Raw genomic sequence first — 24,095 nt, 5'->3', positions numbered from 1 at the left:
ATCGGCAATTAATACGTCAACAAAATGTTATTATTATCCGTTATATCTTGAATTAAAAACAAATAAATATTAATGGTATAGTTAAAGTAGTCTTCTAAAATGTACAATCATTCTCATTTCAATCATTGACAACAAATTGTTTTGACACCAACCACAACAATAAGTAAGTGTAATAGGGATTAAACCAGAATTTTTCATGATTAAGTTATTATATTTGGGACTAAAGGTTATAAGAAGTGCGTTAAAAAGATTATCGAAGATTATCTCTTGAATAAATTTTGTCTAAAGCTATTTAAAATTAGATAGTTTCCTATGTCGCCTTTTATGGATAGTCGTGCGGTGTCCCATCTCTAGTTTTGGTATATTTGGGGGGGACTTGGTATATTTTTACACCAATGGCCACACTGAACTCAATGTCGCTGTGTGTTGTGTGTGCATTTCGTGATAAACAATTTTGAAAAACAATTTACGCACACTTGCGGCGTCGAAAAGCATTAAAAATGTCCAAATAATCCAGCACAAAGTGCTCAAATATACGCGTGAGTAGTAACCAGCGAGTTTTCAACTATTTTTCGCAAAAGAAAATCAGTTTTTAAGTGCAATTACGTTCGGTTGAAAGAGGGGAGAAAAACGTTTGCCTGTATTTGTGCTATGCTGGTGCTTCTTCTTATACTTCGCTTGTTGTTGTTGTGTCGGTGGGGCAAAAAGAAAAAGCTGTTGTTGTTGTTCTTTGCAGGGACGATCACCGTTTTATTCTTATAAGAATATGCTGCAATATGTTTGTGTGTTGTATGCATTGTGTATGTATAAGTGTGTGCGCGCCATTAATTTAACAAAAAAAAAGTGGGGAGAAAAGTAGCATCACTTATAAATACGCACAATAAAATTATATTTTTATTATGTTTTGAAAATACTTGAAGTTCTTGTTTGAAAATTTGTTTTCATTTTCACTAGAACCTCTGCCTCAGTCGGCATCTCTGGCAGCAGCACAGGTGCGGAATCACCAATTTCAAGTGCACCATAACAAAAAAAAAGAAAACAATCAAAATATGCGCTGCACATTTCGGTGATTAATCGAATTAGAGGGGGAACTTTGCTCTCTTTATTCCTACCTTTATGACTCAGCTATTGGGCTTCATTTGATAATTTTGCTCTCTTCTCTCCGGCTTTCAAACGGTAAATAATAAACAGCACCTCTCTGGGTGAATCTTATCAGAAACTTTGCCGCCAGAGATGCGGAGCTCCAATAGAAACAAGAGGGGTGATTCAATTGTTGGTAATAAGTAAATAACAATTTCAAGTTATCCACGAACCAAAGGTCATATTATTTTAGATTTAAAAAACTTGTATTTAATCCTATGCAATCCCAATAGAATAATAAGTTCATTCTAATTAATCAGTTCCACTTTAGAAGTAATTCTTTACCAGTAATTTACATTTACTAAACTTATCATTTCTTTAAATAACATTTGTATGGCATTTTTCCTTTTCCAACAAAGTGCAACTTTTTTTTAAATCGTTGACGTGTTTGCAAATTTTTGTGGCCAGATTCGGATTTAGTTTACCGAACTCTATTAGAAAAGTATACTTTTGTTTATACTTTTCTCAAAAAAATTTTAAATACCTTTTCACAAAAATTAAGTTTTAGATATGTGTATTTTTGTGTGCTTATCTACGCTTCGCTGTTTTTGATGCGCATCTTTATTTGTTATCAGCAGCAGAGGCAGCGAGAGAGAAAAAAGCAGCGGGTGAGGGAAAATCGCAGGGGCCGTGCGCAATTAATATTGCAATTGCAGTGGGTAATATTGCAGTTAGCTGAGGCAGTGTTGACATTTTTTTTACCATTCGATTTTAGCTACCACAATAACAAAATATAAATACAAAACTAGACTTTAAAAATTTTCTTAAAAATGCCTTACATATGTACATATACCAGGTCTAAATTTTTTTTTATCAGAACACGAACGTAATATTCTGTCTTTAAAATGGTATTCGATTATAGCACAGAAATCTATATAAGCTGGCAACGTCTTTAAAGGGTAAATACAAGTATGATAAATACATATTCATGTTAAGGAACTTTTAAACCATCGATAGAATACTTTAAATTAACTGGGAAATATTTCTTACACATTGTAAAATTCGAATTTATTCATCTTATTGGACATAATAAATAATTGTTTCTAGTGCAGTTTTGTTTTAGTTCTAAGATAATTTCCCTATAGAACGTCGAAAAAGGCTCAATTTAGTGGGTGGAAAGCCAAACTGGCAGCACTGCACTTGCAGCAGCAGATTTTCCTTTGTCGAAGGTAACTGAAGCGAAGCGCGACACAAGACGAGGAGATTTGCGAAGTGTGCACTCGATTCCACTTGGCGAACCGCTCGACATGTGGGTGGTTGGGTTTGATTTTTCTAGTGGTTCCGATCTGGGTTCTCTTGGGTTTTTTGTTTTATTTCATTTCTGCGGTTTGCTTCGGTGATTTGATACAGTGAGCACTGACCAAAAGAAATAGTCTTTGTGTTTAAAATTGTATTCTTGAAATGTTTTTACTAGCCAAAGTTTTTACTAATTCTAAAGGGTCTGCGTCATTATATTTCTAACAAGTCATTCGAGAAATAACTTTTCAGTCAATTGCCTTTGAATTATTTTTATATTTAACAAGCTTTTGATTAATTGATACCAGCTAAAATCTCCTACAAGCTAAATCACTTGTGAACTTCCCGGCTAATCTGATTTGTGACTAGCATTCGTAATCTGCGTTGGGGTTTTTCATTCCGATTTTAGCTGCGGTGTTAATTCCCGCGGCTAGACCACAAATCATTTTGAGAAACGCCGCAAGAAGTTCCCAATAAAACTTATGGTTAGTCTGAAGTAACGCCCCCGATCCAAAGTTTCTTGCTGCATCGCACCCACACATTGGAGAACCCCACCCACAAAGGCAGTAGGTTTTGCCTTTTTGTTTTAACTGCTATTCTAATTTATGTTGCATATTGTTTAGCAAGAAATTTACCTTCAACTTTGCACCCCTCGTCTCTTTTTTATGATTGGCAATTCAAATTTGCCAGCCCGAAAATTAAGTGCGCAAAGTCAATATTTCAATTTAAGCATAAAAAAGGTAAAAAAAAAAAAAATCTGAAATGCATATGGGCAATTTGCATACGGCGGTGGTGGTTTGTCCAAGTAACTGGTGGTTCGGTGGCTCAGCCTACGCACCGCAAAAAGTGGCAAACGCAGACGAAAATTTAACGGCGGCCTCTTGAAATGAGCTTCGTATGGTTTGTCTCACAATCTGCTGCGTTTTGCTTGCCAAATAATTATGTTATTAATTGGATTTATGCGCAGTTTGGGCAACTAGCAACATGCAAATTTTCATGTCAGTAACTCAAAAAAATAATAAAAGCCAAAATCAAAAGTGATCAAGCCATTACATTTCCCATTCCCCTTTATGTTAGAGCCTGACAATAAATTGCGGAACAAAATTATATGGCAAGACAACTTTAATGACTTTGTGAAGTTGTAAACGTTTGATTATCTACAAAATATAGAACTACAAAAATTGTTTAGTATATAAAAGTAATATTTCGTTTTTAGAACATGATTGTATTTGGAATATTGGCTTTTTTCCTTTTTTCAGTAGTCTAATAGCTCAAAAACTTTTCAAAAACTTAAAACATGTTGGTTGTTCGTTAATAAATTATTGATTTTTAAGGTAAAATACAAATGTCTTACACCAACGAAACGCGCTGTAACAATCTGGCAACTTCTTATCGCAGGAAACTAATTTTAGATCTATCGAAAGCGTGATTTACGCTTTTCAGTTTACAGTATTTCGCCTTTTTTTCTGAGTCAGTGTCAGTGGGCGGCCCCTTCTTGTTATTTTTTGATATCCATATAAATATTTTTGTTCCCCATCCGCCAAAACCCCCTTGGTCCTCCTGCTCTTGATCTTCTTGTCGCGATAATCCGTCCGCGCAATGGTAATAAAACGACAAACAAAACACAACAAAGCCAAGCGAAAAAAAAAATTGTCAACACGAATTTGAACTTATTTTTAGACCCTGGCGCAATAGGATTTTCTCTTTCATTGTCATAATACCGACAACAACTTTATTAAGAAGTGCTTGGGAGCAGATTCTTATCAACGGCTTTGGCTCCGAAACCCGAAACTTTGGCTTTTAAATCAAAGATCAAATTGAGTTGCCTTCGGTTTAAACTCGAAGTAAAATATACTCTTTGTTAAGAAGGGCAATAATTAAATTTATAAAGAACATATTTTATAAAAAACCATTGGTAGATCGGCAAATAAAATGTAAACCTAATTGAAAAGTGCGAGACCCTTTAAACACATCTTAATAAAATAAATCCGTTCGCTTGATTATCTCATAGCACGTAAAAGTGCCACATTGAGTGCGCGAAATTGAAGCAAATGGCAGCTAAAAGAGACAAACTGCGCCAAAACTTATGAAAACGCAACTTTAAACTGTAATAAAGTGGGAAATTACAGCGCATAAATCTCTGTCGCTGAACTGTCAGTGCCGGCGACTAGGAAAATGGGAATGTGAATGGGTTGAGGGGGTTTCAGAGGGGGTTAAAGTGGGGTTCGGAAGGCGGAGAAGTCATGCAACAGGCGGTGAGCCAACACCCACACAAAACGAGCTCGTCTTGAATGAAATTAGCCCGTAACTAAAGTTTACAGTTTGGCAGCTACTGGCGATCGTCGTTGGTTAACTTGAATACTAAGTGTTCGGTGTCTTAGCCACACACAGTGAAATGGCCAAGACTGATTGAACATTCCACCGTTGTCCTCGATCGGCGCTTCATTGCCCATATAATGCTAATAATTATTGCATTTAAAATCTAATAAATTTTTGCATTGACAAGGCGGAGTTTGTCGGTGTCCTGAGGTGGGGTGGGATTGGATGGGTATAGAAACCATTCGCAGCCGCTCCTATTTTAATGGTGTAGATATCCATCAAAGCATAGGTAAATTGCAGCATATAAACACGTTGATACTTCGGTTTCAATATTCCATTATGTACAACATTTTTTTAGTTTTTTTATTATTTTTTTTGAAAAATATGGTTATTTTATCTGTTCCTTATTCCAAAAAACGATGGATATTACAATTGAGATTCAGTAGCACTAAATTAATTAATGAAGGATCTGAGTAAAAACTTTTAAAAAACTATTCCTAGTAAATATATGACATCGTTTAATATATCGTTGGTTGCAAGTAGCGATTAATCTTAACACATTATTCGTAGTAAACTTAGGATCATCAAATTAGTTTTTACCCTCTTATTCTTTGTTTTAATTGCTTGTCTTTTGTTTTGCCGTAGCCTCTTCTGATGGCTTGTATCTAGTGACAGTGTATCGCTTTCGAGCTTTTGACCATAATTGTGGTACTTGTCATTGTTTGTGTCGCATTGCCAACTTTTAAGTACAGACTGCCCTGTGCGTGTTAAATACATGTAATTAGCCATGTTTGTGCCATTTAATCCACTCGATTGTGCACTTCTCCGCTCCATACTCCTTTTTTTCGCTTACTCGCGCGGCGACGCTTTTCTAAGAATTCTTTTACGTTTTGTAAAAGAAACGCATTAGGCGCCACACAGCAGCAGCACGTTTAACCCGCAGGACAGGCGGAAGGGTTAAGCGGCCGGCGGGGCGTTGGGGGGTTAAGGGGGGCAATCTCGGGAACTGTGGCGCATACTCCACATATTTATGGCTATTTAAGCGAACCGAACGAATCGTGGATGCCGATGACGATGACGAACTTACTGCTGCTTGCAGTGGCTACTGCTCTTGCTCCGATGCATGTTGCACTCTAGCTGATGTTCTCGGCTACAGACGAGGTCAAGAAAGTTGGACAGCCGACCTTCCCTATCAACAATTGGATTTAAATACCAATTTATTATCCAGATATTGCAAGTAATTATAAACACTATAATAGGTAGTACGGGATAAACTTTTAACCAAGATTACCATAAATTAATATTTTTTCGAACCTGCTTCTTATAATTAAATATTATTATTTATTATAAAACTCCAGATACATATAAGCATGATAAATGAAAATGTGTATATATATATATTTCGACTTTTCCTACAAAGAAAATTGATCAAATCAGTGAATTGCTTAACTTTTTTCCAAATAAATACTACTATTTTGACAGTAATTGTGTGTGGTTCCTGAGTCCTGCCACTTCTCCTACCGCTGCTGTGGTCCGGCAGTCATTGCATTGATTGGCAGTTGAACACGCAACAATTGTTGCATGTAGAGGCGTCGGCAGTGACGGTGAGACGACAACAACACTAGGGAAACACAACAACACTGGGCCACAGGAGCAACCATCTACACAAAGTTGAAGATCGTCGCTTCTGGTAGTTTACTTTTGTCACATGTTTAGCGATTACTTTGCCCTGGGTTTAATTGGCTTGCGAGTTGGCATCAAAATTTGTCAACTTCTATAAGGAGGTCTGCCATTTTCTGTACACTTTTTAGTTGAACAAAAGAAAGGGGAGAAGTGCCAACAAGGTATATTTTATGTTTGAAATTTTTTCTTAATATTTAAATATGTATATTAATATATATTAATATTTTGTTGAGTGGATAACTGAAAATTTTTTTAAAATTGAATCTCTTATATAGATAATAACTTTTTTGCGAATAATTAATACTATCATTTTTGGCTATGACCTCAAATATTATTTTAAAAAGTGTCAAAATAGAAAACAAGTTAAGATATAATGAATATGGTTGGAAAAGAGAAGTTGGCCGAAAGTGCAAGTGGGAAATGTAACTATAAAAACGACTGGACCACCCACCACTGACTTTGTTTTCCAGTTGAGCGGTGGTGTCTCCGTGTTGACAGCTCAATTACTCATGACAAAGCCTCTTCGTGCCCCTCTACAATTATCGCGGCAATCATTTGCAATTAGAATTGAGTTAATTTACTTAAAAAAGGATTTTCTCCTGTGCCTGCGCATTTTTCCCCTTAACTCTTGCACTTTGGCTCGTGAACGTGGCCCGTGTTTGTTTGTGCAATTTGCGAGCATACATTTTTATTGTTTCAGCCGGACTACATAATTATGGTGTGTGGAGGGTTTTTTGCTATTTTTTGTCGATTTTTTGCCTCTGTCTGCAAGGGGAGCGCTTTTCGCTACTATTTTCGATTTTAACGACGACTGTAATGTTACCCATGTTGGCAATAAAATCGCATTTAGTAGTGTTTAACACGCAATAGAAAACAATGCCAGGAGCGTTCGCATATAAACATACTATTCTAAGCATATTTACAGTTCGGGTCAGACTATTAGGTTCGTGGATTTCATTTTCCTTAATATCAAAAAGGCAATTTTTGAAAGATGTTGGTTTATTAAAGCCGTATTTTATTTAAAGCATAAAACCATTTTAATCTCACTATTTATATAAAACACAAATAGGAAAGACAAAAACCTTTTTGAAATGTCAATGAAAATAACTTTATTCAAAATTTTGGAAAACGCTTCATTTTTAATTTGTAAATCCTTCCTATTTTTATGATCGTAGGTTTCCTGGTTGATTTTGCAACTCGAATTTTTAGCACGCCCATCATCCTCTTCGCGAAGAGAAATTCGTTTTGTTCTCAGTTATTTTTGTATCTTCTTAAACACCCTGCAATAGGAGGGCTCCATTGAATTTCGAGTTCGATTTCTTTTGGTCCCACGCACGAAAAAATTCGTTAACGCTGCCTGCTTTTTATCGCCTCCCTTCACAGTCCCCAACACATTTTCCCCATCTTTTCCTACGTTCACTTGTTGTGGTTGCTGTGGGGTGTTTACAGTTTGATTGTGATTGTGGGTTGTCGCCACCTCCACCACCAAAGGCCATGCACAGGAAAAAAAACTTTTAGCCTTTAAATGTTATGTATGGCTCTGATATGATAAATACATTTTTACTTTAATTAATTTATTGTTTAGTTGTAATCTTGGATCCTTTAAAGCAATTCTTAACTCGAAAACGAGCATTCTGCTTATAGTTTTCTTGCTGTGTGAACTGCATCACACAAACACGTTTGCATTCACGTGCAGGCGCCCCAACTGCAGATAGGGCATTTGATTTGTTTAAAACAAAACTTAATGCTTCAGTAGTGGTGTGCACTTGGCCGCCTGCACACACACATGTACACTCAATTACAAACACAACAACACGAATACGTCACTCAGCGGTCATTAAAAATCAGGGCTACGGAATAGTATCCGATAAAGGAGGAAAACTCTTAGAATGACTTTCCAAATTGTTAAATATTTTGTTAATATTATTATTATAGATCATTAAATTAAGCTTAATTTGCAAAAATCTTTAATATTTTATTTACATAAACATAAAAAAGGTTTCAGAGTCATATATTGTGACTCGAACAACTATAAAGAGATACAAGATACTTTTACGTAGATACTTTTTATGTTTTTTTAAGTTATTAAGAGAATATTTTTTAGAAAATAGGCAATATTGGTAGGATAATCTTTATACAGAATACTGGCTAAAAGTTTTGATTGTGCATTGGAAAATCTAACATCTTTAAAAAAAAACAATAAATTCATAATATTTTGGTGTCTCTTAATTTTTAATTTATCTGATAGTTCCTTTAAGACTGCCCCACTTTTTGGCATCCCTGGTTGAATTCACACAGATACGAAATACAGGCGCAGTTGGGCTCCGTTCAGTTCGTCAGTCAGTCAGTTCCTCAATCACCTATTCAGTCAGTTCGTCAGTCAGTCAGTCAACACTCGGTGGATTCAGTTTTCTTTGCAACCCGTTCGGCATTCGTTGTCGATCGGTCGTGTCGTGCAGTTGATTTCGCGCTCGCTCCTTAAGTTCGCCCTCCTCTTTCTCTGGGGATTTTGCGTAATTTGCCGCAAAAAGAATTAATATGGCAAACAGCTTCAATAAATTAAGTTATTATTATTGAAGCGCATTCCAAATCGCGGCTGGCAAATGAAAAGATAACAATTGAATTAAGAATCGGAAATGTGACTGCAGAAATAAAGTCGATCGTCGTGGAGGGTCGCATTTGCATACGAATAACATTTTGATGCTGATTTTGATTTGTGCATCGGTGTCGCGCCAGTGCGTGTGTGTGTGCGTGCAATAAAAATAAATAAAATAATATCTGCAATCTCAACATGTGTACGTTTGTTTCGCCTTAGTTGCGCTTGCCTTTATTTTCTCTCCCCTGCTCGATTTTTGAGTTTTCCTCAAATCGAAACTTTTGCTGCTGGCCTGGCCGCCCATTTCGTTCTTTATCTCTGTTTTTGTGTGTGCATTGTTTGTTTATTTTTAAACATGGGTCCAAGTCCCTATTTCTCTCTATCCTCTCAATTCTGATACTCGTACCTTTTACTACTACACTTTTTGCCTGCTTTCAATGGCAACGGAAGTAGTGGCACTGCTTCTGTGCTTCCATCATTTTCCCATCCACCTTTATTTTTACCTGGCTCCCATGATTTACTCCTTATTGTCACTGCCGCATTTATGATTGATTATCGATTGGAATTATATGATACGCATGCGCGAATGCGTGCCTGCCATAAAAGTCCCTCAAAGTCCTCGGTTCTCTGTTCTTCAATTTGAGTTATGATCGGTGGATCCCGGTTTATTGCTGCACTGCACAGAAAATACTACACGTTGGCGTTTTATATAGTTATATTAGTTTTAAATACCTCAAATTTGAATTTTAACTTGACCATAACATAATTCTTGTAACTTTCAATCTTGCAATTGCTATCAGTATTGCTTAAAAATGAATCCATATCTTGCTCAGATTTTATGCTTTGTATTTAAAAGTGTTAGATCCAATTAAACCTTTTATATCTTGTGTGATCATAAATTAACCTGATTTAAAGGAAATAATATTATAAATTCACATCAAAAAGTATTACTTTAAAAGAAAAACTTAAAATGATTTATATTGTTACTGACCATTTACGATTATTTTCTGCTAAGTGTGGATTTTTTTTAAATAAGAAAGAAGACTGCCAGTTTTGGGTGGGGCAAATTACAACAAAAAGGCCTGCTAAGTGAGGTGAATACGTGATCTGAGCTACCGTAATATGTAATTGCGAATTACGATTATAGACCATTTATTGATTTTGGAAATGTCCATGCGTGGAAAAACCTTATGACAACGGATCATATGTTCACAATAAATTTTATTTAGAATTCTTAAAGCCAACATTTTTTAAAATATCATAAAAGTTTTATAAAACTTTATATTATATGAAATATGTACATAAATCACTACAATACTTTGAACGAATAACTAATTTTCCATTGCATTTACAGCACCAACAAATAATCATAAATTGTTTTGTTGATGATATCGAATGATTCCTATTTAAGTTTCACAAATATTTTGAGTCCACAGTCATTGTTAAATCGCCAATCTATTGAAGTTATTGTTAAATCCATGCAAATAACCAATTTATTTTAATTCCTGAAAAGGTATAGTTGAGTTTTTCCCCCCCGATAATCCAAACCCAAAACCCACCTGCAATCAACCGTATTTCAAAGCTTTGCACAAACAAGCCGGGGGCATTGTCGAAATTTGTATGCTTACCCCACAATCAATCGAATTCCACAAGACAGGCCAATCCACAAACTACGATTGCCACCTAAAAACACACGACACCCGTCAGCTGGACAAATACATAGATTTCCACACTACCCACTTTTAGCAGTTCTCTATCACCCGTATCCCTCTTGATAACTCTGACCGGACACCCTGCCAACACAAGAGTGATGTGATATCTTTAGATCCAAATAGGAAAAACAGTCCTTTTACCTGGGATATAAAATACTCTCAAAAATGTATGTTTGATTTTGAGATTATGTTAAATGAAAATGTAGTTTTGATAACAAAAAAAATGATTGCTTGCACATAATTCTTATTTTTGAAGAGGGCCATCAGATAAATTAATATTCAACTAAATTTTTTGCTCCCTAAACTCAATGTTAAAATGGACATGTATCTTCTATATCTTCTAGAATGATTAAAGGTATAAATATAAATTTCTTCAGTTCATATTGTTGACCCTGAGATTTTAAATAATATAGTCATTGGGTAATTGAAAAATATAAGATGATTTGATTAACTTCTCCCGACTTGCAATTTTGTATTCGCTTTGTTAGAGTATTTTTTGTATATCACCAAAGGCCATGTTTAGCGCCTTAGGCTCTGGGTGACTTTGGGCAATTAAAAAAGTGGGCTCCCCGATCCACTGCCCCCCTTCGACCACGCCTCCTTCCATCGGCGACAACATAAAATTGTCAATGGTGCAAAAAAGTATAAAAACTCGGGCAACGCCCCAAAGTATTAGGCCTGAGTTGAGCGAGAAAATCGAAATTAATTCACGCAACGGCTAATTTGGCCAGAAAAATGCGCCAGTTGGTCTGTCGGCCCAATGGAGAGGTGTTTTCTTGTTGTCCAAGTGTTGCACTTGTTGATTTATCGTCGGCATTTAATTGCTTTTGAAATTGGATTTACCTGACTGGTGCCAAAAGGGGAGGTTGGTGGTTCGCCTTGTGTGGCTAGTTTGTGCGATATTTGCGATTTTAGTGCTTCAGCTTGCACAAATTAATTGCTACTACAAATTTTCATTCAATTAGATTTTGTCACTTTTAAATTTAATTAAACATTTTTTGACACCTCGAGGAAAAAACGAGATTGAATTTAACACACAAACTAAGGCAGACAACTGAAGTACTTGCCACCGGAGAGAATTTCTTCAGAAATGCTGTTAACATTGAAATGTCATAATTTAAATTGAATTGTTGTCTTTACCGTTAGACACTGTGACGTAGCAAGGGAGGAAAATCCCAGGGGCCGAGAAAAACGGGGGGAGACCCACATTTGTGGTGCTGACAAGTTGTACACCATTTGGTTATCATTTCAGCTAATTATGAAATGCAATTCTCGCCACTCAGCACAGTTCTCAGTTGAATACAGTCAGGCTCAACTTATATGGGATTGGGCAAATTATGAATATTATTATTATGTGGTCTAACTAATCATTCAAATTCTTTTCATCTTGACTAAAATCTCATAAAAATGATATAAGGATAAGACAACAAGAAAGTTGTCCTCCTCAACAAATTGAAAATTAACTATTAAGGCTTTTAGATAAATCGATTCATGGTAGATTTTTATAACAACGATTTGCTAGGAAGTGATAGGGCAAGCACAGAACCGTCAAATGAAATTATTATCTTTTCTTTGTAAACATTCTTTTTATTTATAACCATACACGGTTGATTTAAATCTGACCGACATAAATAAAAATATTAAAAAAAAGAAAATTAACGAATAGGCCAATATTTCCGTCACTAAATATTTCCGTCACTAAAAAGTTGAACTTGGTCAACATTATTTCTTGGAAATTAAAAAAATAACATTTTCTTTGCCTCCTGAAGTCTTTTCAGATTTCGTTTAAATTGCAGATAATAATAATAAATATAATCGTCCCACAAATGACGTCAGCAGCGATTGGCGATCAACAATGGCCATATTTAATAGATAAAAATAATTTTCTAACGAAATCGAGTTTCGATTAATCAGCCAGCTAACAAATTAACCGAGGCAATAATAGCCATAATTCTCAATGAGAAAATGTTGCAGGCAATTTGCATGCAATTGGCCGCCAACATCGAAAGTGGGAGGAGCCCATTCATGACAGGAACCTCCCAACGACTTCATTCACTAGTCAAAATCATGATGCATTGAAAGGCCCCATAGCAATTCCCTCCTTCCTCTCCTCCTTTTCGATTCCTGCTGGGCACTTGGCCAAGCGGGTATTCACACTTGGAGAAAAAATGTCAATTGTCTTCATCTTTCTAAAGGCAGTTAAGAAATCAGAGAGTTTTGAGATCTGTTTTGGGTTTTACAATTTAAATCAACTTTAATTAACGGTATAGAACTATAAGGACCAGGTTTTATAAAGTGCTGTACTATTGTATATTTAATCATCACTGGTACAAAGTTAAATTCAAATTAAATCGATTTATATAAACTTGCTTACTATTCCTCTCAGTGCATTCAAATTTTGCATGCGTTGTTGTGGGCGTTGCTGAAGCAATCTAAGCTCGATGATGAATGTATGCGCTTTTATTTGTTTTTATTAATTATATATGCTTTTTACTTACTCTTTTTACAGACTATCCGCCCGCTGATAGTTATACCGGTTATCGGGTAACTCCACCCCAAACCAACGGCAGCAGCAACAACAACAACAGCCATCACATTAACAACAACAACAACAATATCTGCGGCAGCAGCAGCAACAACAACAGTTTAACAGCAATCAGCGGCAGCAGAATGGACACCGACGATGTGGAATCAAACACCAGCAGTGCCATGTCCACATTGGGCACTCTATTCTCCTTCACATCGCCGGCGGTTAAGAAGCTGCTGGGCTGGAAGCAGGGCGACGAGGAGGAAAAGTGGGCGGAGAAGGCCGTCGACAGTCTGGTGAAGAAGTTGAAGAAGCGCAAGGGCGCCATCGAAGAGCTGGAACGAGCGCTCTCCTGTCCCGGTCAGCCCTCGAAGTGTGTCACCATTCCGCGCTCGTTGGACGGACGATTACAGGTGGGTGATTGCATTTAAAGGTGTTTCTTTCGAATCATATAATAATTTTTATAATCATTCTCAGGTCTCACATCGCAAGGGTCTGCCACATGTGATCTACTGCCGCGTGTGGCGCTGGCCCGATCTACAGTCACACCACGAACTAAAGCCCCTCGAGCTATGCCAGTATCCCTTTAGCGCCAAGCAGAAGGAGGTGTGCATCAATCCGTACCACTATAAGCGCGTGGAGAGTCCAGTGCTCCCGCCAGTTCTCGTTCCTCGCCACTCGGAATTCGCGCCCGGACACTCGATGCTCCAGTTCAATCACGTGGCCGAGCCCAGTATGCCGCACAATGTGAGCTACTCGAACAGTGGTTTCAACTCGCACAGCCTGAGCACCAGCAACACATCGGTGGGCAGTCCGAGTTCGGTGAACTCCAATCCCAATTCACCGTATGACAGTTTGGCGGGAACACCGCCACCCGCCTACAGCCCTTCGGAGGATGGGAATTCAAACAATCCCAATGACGGTGGCCAACTGCTGGATGCCCCGATGGGTGATGTAGCCCAGGTCAGCTATGCAGAGCCTGCCTTCTGGGCATCGATTGCCTACTACGAGCTGAACTGCCGGGTGGGCGAGGTGTTCCACTGCAACAACAACTCTGTAATCGTTGACGGATTCACGAATCCGTCCAACAACTCGGACCGCTGCTGCCTGGGCCAGCTGAGCAATGTGAACAGGAACAGCACCATCGAGAATACACGCCGTCATATAGGTGGGTTTAGAATTAAGCTCTGCCAAAATATTAATTTCATTTGTAACTTGTTGTTTAATAACTGTTATTGCATCATAGTAAGCTAAATTAACTCATTCATAGGGGTTCTCGATAAGCGAACTTGAAGCGGCCAATAACTCTTTCAGATAACAATTTAAATGCTCTTAAATTAGAATACGAAAACTTCTTATCAGCTATAAAAATAGAGTTTGTAGATAGACAAAAGTAGGCCACGTTTTAATCAAAAATTGCACTCTAGTTTTATAAACAACCTCTAATTTTCTTAATTTTTTTCCTCCTGCAGGCAAGGGCGTCCATCTGTACTATGTGACCGGCGAGGTGTATGCCGAGTGCCTGTCCGACTCCGCCATTTTCGTGCAGTCGCGCAACTGCAACTACCACCACGGATTCCATCCGAGCACCGTATGCAAAATACCGCCAGGCTGCTCGCTGAAAATCTTCAACAACCAGGAATTTGCTCAGCTGCTATCGCAGTCAGTCAACAATGGATTCGAGGCCGTCTATGAGCTCACCAAGATGTGCACGATCCGGATGTCGTTCGTGAAAGGCTGGGGGGCAGAGTACCATCGCCAGGATGTGACCTCGACGCCCTGCTGGATCGAAATCCATCTGCACGGGCCACTTCAATGGTTGGACAAGGTGCTCACGCAAATGGGCTCGCCACATAATGCAATTAGTTCGGTATCCTAAGCTTAAGATGAGGCAATGTCCCTCAACGGAAACGAAAAGAAAATCAATACAAAACTAGTAGCTAAATGAGTACGAGTGAGCGAAAGCTAAGTGTGAAAAAGACGTAGAGAACACAGGACACCGGAGAGAGCATAGGTTTGTGCCCGAAGATAGGCGCAAACAGATCGATGTCTATGCAACTCATCTGCAGATTTAAATTTAGACGTACGCAAGCTACTCCAACACCCGCCCTTTGCCTATATTTTATAGTTTATCGTATGATTTTCTACGCGAATGTCATTCCTAACGCTAAAACAGAGTAATGAAAAACAACAGCGAGCTAAGAAACCAACTACAAAATGGTATAACTATTTACAATGATCTACATGCTATATTAATAATGATCTATGCCCATTGGCAAACAGTTGTTGTTCAGTCTATTTCAAGTGCTAATTATGTGTCATTGCAAAACTGCTTTAAATATAAAACAAAACACATTTAATTAATCCTACCAACTTTACATACATAAGCAAAAAGAAATTTACATAAGGATATGAATCAAAACTTATTGCAATACATTTCTTAAAATGATTTTATAGAAACACAAGTTTATGTTTTATTTTTCTCATTTGCGGTTTGCTTTTGATTTAAATCTATGGTTTAACTAATTTTAAGTTATACAAATACAACAAACCGACAACTACAAACAAAAATAATAAATATATACCAGCGAAATTTCAAAGTGGAAAATTTATCATTGAATCAATTAATTTTTCCAAACAATGATCTTTTGTCATCTTAAGTAAATATTTACGTTTAGTTGAGGATGAAAAAAGCAAATAACTTTTTTTATATAAATATACTTGTATAATTTTTTATAAACATAATAGTACACTAGAAATTTCGTAGTTCTATGATTTCCTTTGATTTTGTTTCGAAATAAAAAATGTGTGCCGAAATTCAGTAGATGGTAATTAAAAAAAAACAATAAGAAATACTTCATTCTGAAATAAAAAACGTTTTTGACTTATGAGTTTTTATTATTTTTTATCGGATGTGTGCAAGACCTATGCAAAATTAACTAAGATATATAATCCTCTAAATATGGATATGTACATTTGGCTGTATATTAGAGGCTTGGGCAAGATACAGCCTTATCTGAAAACTAATGAAATAATTGTGCCTGTTGAATATTTAACACGGGCCTTTAAAGTTGAGCAAAATATTTAATTATGATTATATAAAAATACCCAAGAGGAGATCAAATAACCGAATGAAAAAGAAACAAAAATATTTGCCTTAAAGTTTACAAGTTTTTGAGCCGGCCCATAGAACGCTATAAATTGCCTTAAAACACGCCTTGCATGCCACTTAATGTTTAACGTAATATTGTAATAAAAATATGAATTAAAATAAATACATACAAACAAACTTTATAACATTTTTCTTTTTTGCAGGCTTTTAAAATTTGGATATGATTTTAATGAGCGCAAACATCCATTTTAAGAAGGATGTTTTATTATTTTATTTGGTCGATAAATTTCAAACTTAAAATATATAAAATGTTGTATTTTTATTTAAACACTCAAACATGTGTTTATAAATATACAAGTCCACGCGTTCCTGAATAATTCGACTTTTTCTTGTATTTTTTTTCTACTATTATTTCAAAAAACAAAATTTCTGCGCAAATATTTATTTAGGTTTTTGGTTTTTCCATTTCACTTTTTTAGACGTCATAAAGCTGAACATTGCTTCACCGTTTTATATATCTAATAAAACTAAACAGGATTAAGATGTAACCGTTTTTTTTTTTTCAAATTTATATAAGCAGTGTGCCACTCTAAGCTTTTCTCAGCAAGCAGTGGTGCTAATACTTGTTAGAGATGGAAAAACATTGATGTTGGCGTCGTTAGCGTATACGCCAACCGGAAATGGATACACCAACGTTATCGATAGTTAGTGGGGACTTCCTCCGTCTGTAGCCATGTTTGTACATCAACCATTTGCTTTTCAGAGGTGCAGAACCCAGCCAAACATCGATTTTACCGATACTATCGATGACATCGAGGTTAGTATGGATGCTACTCCATCTCTATTGCCCACCTCTATTGTTTTTTTCATATCAACATGAGCGCTGTGAACGATCCGCTGGAATTGTTAACGAATAAGGGCACCCGCCAGCCCACTTTCTTGGGTCCAATATGGAATCCGTTAGCCTGCGGATTGGCCGGTGTGGGCGTGGCCATTTTCGTCAACTGGGGCTTCCGTAGACCCGTGTTTTCCGGTGAGATTTTCCCCTCGGTTCCATGTGACGTAACATTGTTTTTGTCGAATAAAACTAATGATATCCCTATGATATGCAGGCATCCAGAAGCATGTTGCCTTTGGCGTACTTGGACTCGGTGCAGGATATTATTTCGACCAGAAACGGAACGAATATCTGGCCAAAAGAGACGCCGTCCTCCGACACTATATCGAACTTCATCCCGACGATTTCCCCGTGAAGGGTGAGTCTAAATGGAGGGTTTCTATATTTCCAAAATCCTTAACTAAACCTATTTTCCGATTTTAGATCGCAAGACCTACGGCCAAGTCCTAGAGAGTTGGGTGCCAGTTCGTTAAATGGATCGAAATCTTTGTTATAAAGCAAGCGATGGAAGTAGTTAATAAAACAGCTTTAATTGTAATACCTATGAATACGAAAATGGATCAGATGGATTAACTATTCGAAATTTTGTTATGGAAAACTGGCTGCTTCGTGTTTCTTAAGTATCTCCTAAGAGGAAACAAAAACGGATATAGTTATTAATGGGGCCGACTTCAAAGTTAACTGCATTTAGAAGATACCGTGGGAGTGAAATTTAATAATACTAATCTTGTTAATGACGGAAATTAATATTTGTGTTTCAGAATCAAAATTTATTTAATCAGTAATCGAACATAGTTTAAGCCTCTTATTTAGAAAGGATATTTTATCTAGTAATCTTTTAGTCAAGGCCGCATTGAAACGTTCCTGATTCTTCAAGCTTATCGTATCTTTTCGTATATAAAATAATATCTAAATTGCAAAAGCAGAAAATAAATTAAATTTAATACATGACTGATTTGGCACAATCAGCAATTCAAATACTTTGTTGACCTGTTCGCAAGACGTGGATTGAGTCCGTGCTAAATAGTAGCGGACCTCAATACCACCTTTTGAATCGGCGCTTCTCATCAATTTTATCGTTATATCGATAGCTGAACCGATTTCAGTACCATAGAGTAAAAATGTTCGAAGTGTGGTGAAGGCATTGAAAGTAAACAAACTAAGGTTTTCCAGAAAAATCATTGAACTAATAAGGAGTTTGCATTGCCATCGATTTATTTCTAACCCCTGAGCCACATTTTCCAGAAAAACCCAAAATTTCTAGAAATTAAGCCATATATAATCACATTTTTGGAATTTTATTTATGAGGCAACCTTGCTAAATGTCATATGGGTTCTTTAAAGTGTTAATTGGGCTCTTTAACAGTACTTAAATATCATAAATCTCTCAAAAAATAACCAAGGCCCGCCAAATATTTTGAATTCAGCCCCTACTTGCTGTACTCTTCAATCGCACGCAGCTCTTACGGCGGCTGCATCCTATTCCTGGTCCCTCGCACAGGTTTGAACAGCTGATATTTTCACCACATCGTTCAAACACGGGCGTCGTGCCGGCGTCGAGAAATCGACGGGCAGAGCAAAGAAACTACGTCAGTACCATCCCTAGTAAGAGTGTTCATCGAGTAAATGCTCTTCAGTCGCGGTGGAAAACGGATTAGACTTTTGGAAGGATGTGTCTGCCCTAAAAGTTTATCCGCATATAATTTATCACTAAAAAGTAACAGCCAGGAAGCTGAAAAAACGCGCTAAGAATCTATAAAAAATACAAATATAAAACACAGAAGTGAAACATAAAATACATAAACCCAATATTCGTAAATCAAAAATTAGTTAAAAGCTAGGTTCGTGTGCTTGTGTCTTCGTCTTCGTTTTACCGTTACAACTTACGAAAACCGAAACAAAGTGAAATTAGTGAAAATAAATGCCAAAATTAATAGGCAAACATAGCAAAACCAATTATTGTTGATTAATTACAAGCGAAGTGTATTCGCCTTGCTTTTTTGGTGACCAAAAAAAAAAGTTAAGAAACAGAAAAAATACAAAAGCCGTCGGCTTATTTCACCTGGGAATTTTCTTATCAGCAAACAACGATTATGGCAAAGGTAAGAAAGCTGAGCTCTTAATTTTATTACGAAATTATTTATTTATGAACAGATGTTTGGTACTGCTCCTTTTGGGCTTCTATTTTCCCACGACCAATGTTTGTCAATTTGGTTTTTATTTTATTGCTTGTGTGTGGGTGGTTCGGGCTTATCCTTAGGAGGAATTCAGTGGGTTGATTTCCCCTCGTTTGTATAAATTATGCATTTTCTGTGGATTCGCATTGATTTCTTTGGATTCCAAATGGAATCGATTCTCCACGATATTTTATGATGTGTAAAATTGAACTGGATTGGTATGGAGCGAAACGAAATTTTGTAGAGCCATAAAAACAGTTATGGCAAAAAGGTACACTCAAGACAGAGAATAAGTGGGAAATGAAAGAGATTCGGGGGCCTGTCGTAAAGGGAGCTCAAAATCGTTAAAGCTGGAATAACTGAGAAAAGGTAAGATGTACACATTTTAGAAAGACAGCAGCTGGGGAGGATTAGCTTTTTCCTTCTTTCTTTGGATCTGTGTCTTTATTTTGGTTGATACTTAACAAGTTTCCTTCTATAATTAACCTTCTTGTATATATTAGTTACAGTTGGAATTTACATTAAAAATATATTCGCGAGCTTTGTCAAAACAAATTGATTCGGAAAAATGTAGACAAGCTGTTTTTTGGCCACTTTATATAATAGAGCCCTTCACGTTTTCCAGTTTTTTCTCCTTGAACGCTTTTGAATCCTGTCCATCAGGCTAATGAGTGAATTTCTCGAGTACTTTTCGCCCGCCTTCCCTTCAAAACAGAGAGATTCCGCTTATTGGCCAATCTGCACGCTATTACGATGTAGGGTCGTAAAAAGCCAAGGAGCCCTCAATTCCAATCAAGGGATTAAAGCTCCGGAAGGCGACGAAGAAGTGAAGCCATTTTTCAGTGGCCAGGAAAAAAGTCCGTAGAAGTCCGTGGCAGAAATGAGCCACATTTTTCTTGAGGTTTTTGGCTCGCGGCGCTTCGTCGATATGTGCAGCTCGAGCAAATTTGGTAATACATTTTTTATGACCCACCACGTGTGGCATTCGACAGTGGGTTCTTCGGATGGGAGTCGGTGAGGGAGTGGGTGGGGGAGTGGGTGGTTGGAAATACCCAACCGCTGTCGCGTGACGGTCTGAAGAACTTTCGCTCGTGACAGGTTTGTTTTGCTCTTGATAAATTACCTTGCCACTTGTCGCTCAACATGAAATTACTTTCCTCTATCTTAAAGTTTTCCACTTTTTCCCACCCTTTCATCCATTTTCCTCCCTTCGTTGGCTGCCTATGAAATTTTGATTCGCACACCAAATGCGGCCAAATGTCCTGAAGTCAAGTTCAGTCCTTACAACCGAGATTGTTGGGGCGCTGGTTGTCCTAGAGATACAACTATTCTTATTTGCTTAGGGATGAGAAAGGACTCCCTAGCCTTGTGTATTTTGTCTTTTATTCTTGCTTGCCCTTTTCAAATCACTAAATAGGTTTCTCGGAACGCAAAACTTAATCTGGTGATGTAACTATCTATTATCGTAATATGGGACACAAATATGCCTTAGAAAAAAATTATTGTAAAATATTTTGATCACAAAAATGTAGGAAATGGTAAAAACTGATGCAATTCTAATTTTTCTTATGTTATGTAAATCGAGTTTAAGAGCCTTAGTAAATTTATTAAAATGTTCTCCCATTTTAAATTTAAAAACCAATTTTACTTTCATTTTAACGACAAAACCCTACTCAAATGTCTACAGGGTACGGAAAATATATATGTAGTATATTTTTCAATGACTAAGACGTTTTTTTGTTGTTTTCGCCTTTTTCGCGACATGCTCATAATCATCAGAGTTTCTCCCGCCCACTTTTCATCCATTTCGTCGTCTTGCCATGGCCCCTATATCATTATGTGCAGCCTGTAGTATTATTATATTCCTTTCATACAATTGTCGACAGGGGGCGGCCCCTTATATACATTTTTTTTGTGTCAACAGCAGCAGGCGCAACCGCAGGAGCTGCCTGCAAGTGCAAGGATAACAGGGCGAAACTAACAATAAGTTGAAGCCATTTTCATGTATACTTGTAGTACCCCCACTTATGCGGAAAAGATCTAGAAAAACAGCATGAAAATTCGTTTATGGGAGGTTAAAGAATTTAAGCGTGATTATTTTGAGAGCAGCACAAAGTGTACTTGTACATTAGATCTTCTAATTTTGTTATATAAGTTATTTTCTAATAAGAAAGTAATTTAATCTTTGCTTTGGGATTTGAAATAAATGCGCTATAAATGTAAATTTTCTACATATTGTAATTTAATCTGCAATAACTTTATCCGTGTGAAAAGGCTTTTAGTATGGGAGTCAACTATTGCCCATTGAACACATTCAGTTTGTAGCATCTGTTTATATATGGACAACATATCCACCCTTCTACATTTTCATAGACCCCAATATTCCACACTAGCTGATCCACTATACGTTTGCCATTTTTGATTTATGCTGGCGGTGGTATTCCTGTATTGACTTAACGAGAAATGCTTTGGGCTCCACCAGCCTCCATTTCGTTTCACAATATTCATGTATTTATCTGACTGCTTTTGGTGCATGGAAATTTATTGATTACGCTTCTCCTTTCCGGGCACATATTGAAATGCATCTGCGTGAATTTGCTTTGCTATTTATGAGTATTAAACAAACAGTAAAGCCCCAGGTCTATATAATCTATGCTAATTCGCAGCATCATGTGTTTCGGTTTTGTTTGTTGTGCAGGATGATTTGCAAATTATTAATTAATAAAGTATGCAATCCGGGGAGTGCTAACCGCGAATAGATGGTTTAATTGCTGCAAAATTCTGTAATTATTTTTCGACGGAAAATATAATTACTTAATGTTTTAATTAACAATATTAAACCAACTTGTTTAAACATATCGTATCAAAATAAAATACAAATTACAATCGCCATAAATGATACACTTGCCGGGAGGACTTTTCTAGACGAGTTTCATATGAGAATGTCTTCCGGTGTACTTTTTTTCATATTTTTAATGGTTTGTTAAACTGAAGAAATTAATTATTTTATTTTATAACTTAAAAGGAAAGAAATGTGAGTGATATTGATCATAAATATACGTTGATTTTTGACATATGTAAGACAAAATTAGTTAATAGCTTAAATTATTAATGATACTGGCACTGTTCTTAATGCTAACGGGGAAACGTTAGCTTATGATAGAAAACTCTCTAACCAACAGTTTAATTAACTTCCTTTCCCTGCATTATGGCATGTAATAAATTCTGCATAGAAAACGAGTAAATTAACTGCACTAAAATGTGTCTTATCCTTCGCCCGGAAGCTCTCCAGCGTCATTATCCTTGCATATTTGTGAGCGTCACATGTACCGTGGTTTATTCCTCCATTTCCCCCAGTTTTTTCCACCATTCGGAATTTCAGTGCAAACACGTGGGTCGCCGTGTGGCAGAGGAAACGCGGCAAAATGTAGTAAGATTCCTAAGCTAATTTCATTAAATATTCATGGCCACGACACGACAATGCACACAAAGTGCACACCAGAATACATATAGACAGGGACATAGAGATGGATATAGCTACTGACGTCGTTGCAGTGCCGCCTTCTTGGGATGCTAATGTTGTTCGCTACCCATGTTCACTTGAAACAATGTTTAAAAAAAAAAAAAATGTTTTTTATGCATACAGGCACCATTTAAATATATCTATATATTTATATTTAAAAGTTATATTGAAGAAAAAATAGTTTTAACAAACAGTTAAATCACTCTCTATCTTAAGAAAACATATCGATTTATTAAGATTGGACAGAGTGGTAAAAAAAGCAAAAAATTAGTTGAGAAATCAGATTGTCTAAATCGGTTTTGGAATTACTTTTTTTCACAAATTAAAGCTTTGGTAAAACTGTGAAGCTGGCTTAAATTTAACGTTCTCGGCCAAGTTTTCGATGAAAACGCCACACATGTGAGGCTTAGTCGATAAAACGAGAATGATAGGTTTTGAAGAATATGACGTAGATATATATCCATCATTTATCCGTTGTTGTTCCGAAATTAATAGTGTTTGCTTTGGGGCACAAAAGAAGCAGCTGCTCCTGACAAATTTTCATTTAAACATTCGGGGTTTAAGGTGACTTGATTGCAGTTTGATAGATGAGGCGCCACATAAATAAGTAAAAAAGAAAAAACTAAAGAAAAAGATACAGACATTTGATAAATGTTTAGCCTCTTATATGATGCCAGCCAATTTTCTAATGCGGCATTCTACCCTCCAAACAGTTTTTCTCGACTGCTAATTTAATTAAGTTAAACAAAAAAGTAAAAACTCGTGGGGTTGAAGTGGTTGAATTGCATCTGGGTGCATAAATAAGGGGGGCAGATAAAAACGCTTGAAACAACATTGGGGCTGACCCCAGTAAGCCAGTCGTGTCCTGTCCAACCCGGAGACCATTAAATGTCCTGACAAATGGTGTATTAGCATTGTGCAAATTTAGCCAGAATGAATATGGGGTATATTTTGAATGGTGCAGGCATTTATTTTAATTTAGTTGGGAGTGATATTGATCAGAAATAAATTGTACAAATTTGTATTTAATATTGTGCAAACTTAATAATGAGTCAACATTAATTAAATGCTTAAATTTTTGTTATTATAGAAAAATAAATAAAATGTACTAATATTTTAAATTTCAATACTAAATTTGTTTACAATATATTTATTTCAATGTAATAAATATC

At 36.6% G+C, this 24,095-nt stretch overlaps 3 protein-coding genes across 3 annotated transcripts in view; all 3 read left to right on the top strand.

Annotated features, from left to right (window-relative positions):
• Positions 1-400: 400 nt before the first annotated feature.
• LOC108037152 (protein mothers against dpp) lies at positions 401-16,101 on the top strand. The gene is made up of 4 exons (XM_044459866.1): positions 401-539; positions 13,196-13,626; positions 13,691-14,381; positions 14,686-16,101. The coding sequence occupies exons 2-4, from the start codon at positions 13,357-13,359 to the stop codon at positions 15,090-15,092; spliced, it is 1,368 nt and encodes a 455-aa protein (XP_044315801.1). The 5' UTR covers positions 401-539; positions 13,196-13,356; the 3' UTR covers positions 15,093-16,101.
• A 1,064-nt stretch (positions 16,102-17,165) lies between these two features.
• LOC108037151 (NADH dehydrogenase [ubiquinone] 1 subunit C2) lies at positions 17,166-17,761 on the top strand. The gene is made up of 3 exons (XM_017113661.2): positions 17,166-17,358; positions 17,438-17,581; positions 17,647-17,761. The coding sequence occupies exons 1-3, from the start codon at positions 17,202-17,204 to the stop codon at positions 17,694-17,696; spliced, it is 351 nt and encodes a 116-aa protein (XP_016969150.1). The 5' UTR covers positions 17,166-17,201; the 3' UTR covers positions 17,697-17,761.
• A 1,075-nt stretch (positions 17,762-18,836) lies between these two features.
• The window catches only part of LOC108050469 (filamin-A-interacting protein 1), a 79,737-nt gene continuing 74,478 nt past the window's right edge, over positions 18,837-24,095 (top strand). The window contains exon 1 of the mRNA XM_044460335.1: positions 18,837-19,325. Within this exon, the coding sequence (XP_044316270.1) occupies positions 19,317-19,325 (9 nt within the window). The 5' untranslated portion in view covers positions 18,837-19,316. The remainder of the gene's footprint in view (positions 19,326-24,095) is intronic.

Source organism: Drosophila rhopaloa, unplaced genomic scaffold (assembly GCF_018152115.1).
Source record: "Drosophila rhopaloa isolate 14029-0021.01 unplaced genomic scaffold, ASM1815211v1 contig_2, whole genome shotgun sequence".
Taxonomy (NCBI): Eukaryota; Metazoa; Arthropoda; class Insecta; order Diptera; family Drosophilidae; genus Drosophila; species Drosophila rhopaloa.
The sequence above is the reverse complement of the archived record's forward strand: the minus strand, read 5'-3'. Positions and strand labels throughout refer to the sequence as shown.

Coding starts and splice junctions, on each gene's coding strand:
- LOC108037152 (XM_044459866.1), top strand. CDS start 13,357: ATGGACACCGACGATGTGGAATCAAACACCAGCAGTGCCATGTCCACA. Junction 13,627..13,690: donor CGTTGGACGGACGATTACAG/GTGGGTGATTGC, acceptor AATCATTCTCAG/GTCTCACATCGCAAGGGTCT. Junction 14,382..14,685: donor GAATACACGCCGTCATATAG/GTGGGTTTAGAA, acceptor TTCCTCCTGCAG/GCAAGGGCGTCCATCTGTAC.
- LOC108037151 (XM_017113661.2), top strand. CDS start 17,202: ATGAGCGCTGTGAACGATCCGCTGGAATTGTTAACGAATAAGGGCACC. Junction 17,359..17,437: donor CCGTAGACCCGTGTTTTCCG/GTGAGATTTTCC, acceptor TATGATATGCAG/GCATCCAGAAGCATGTTGCC. Junction 17,582..17,646: donor CGACGATTTCCCCGTGAAGG/GTGAGTCTAAAT, acceptor TTCCGATTTTAG/ATCGCAAGACCTACGGCCAA.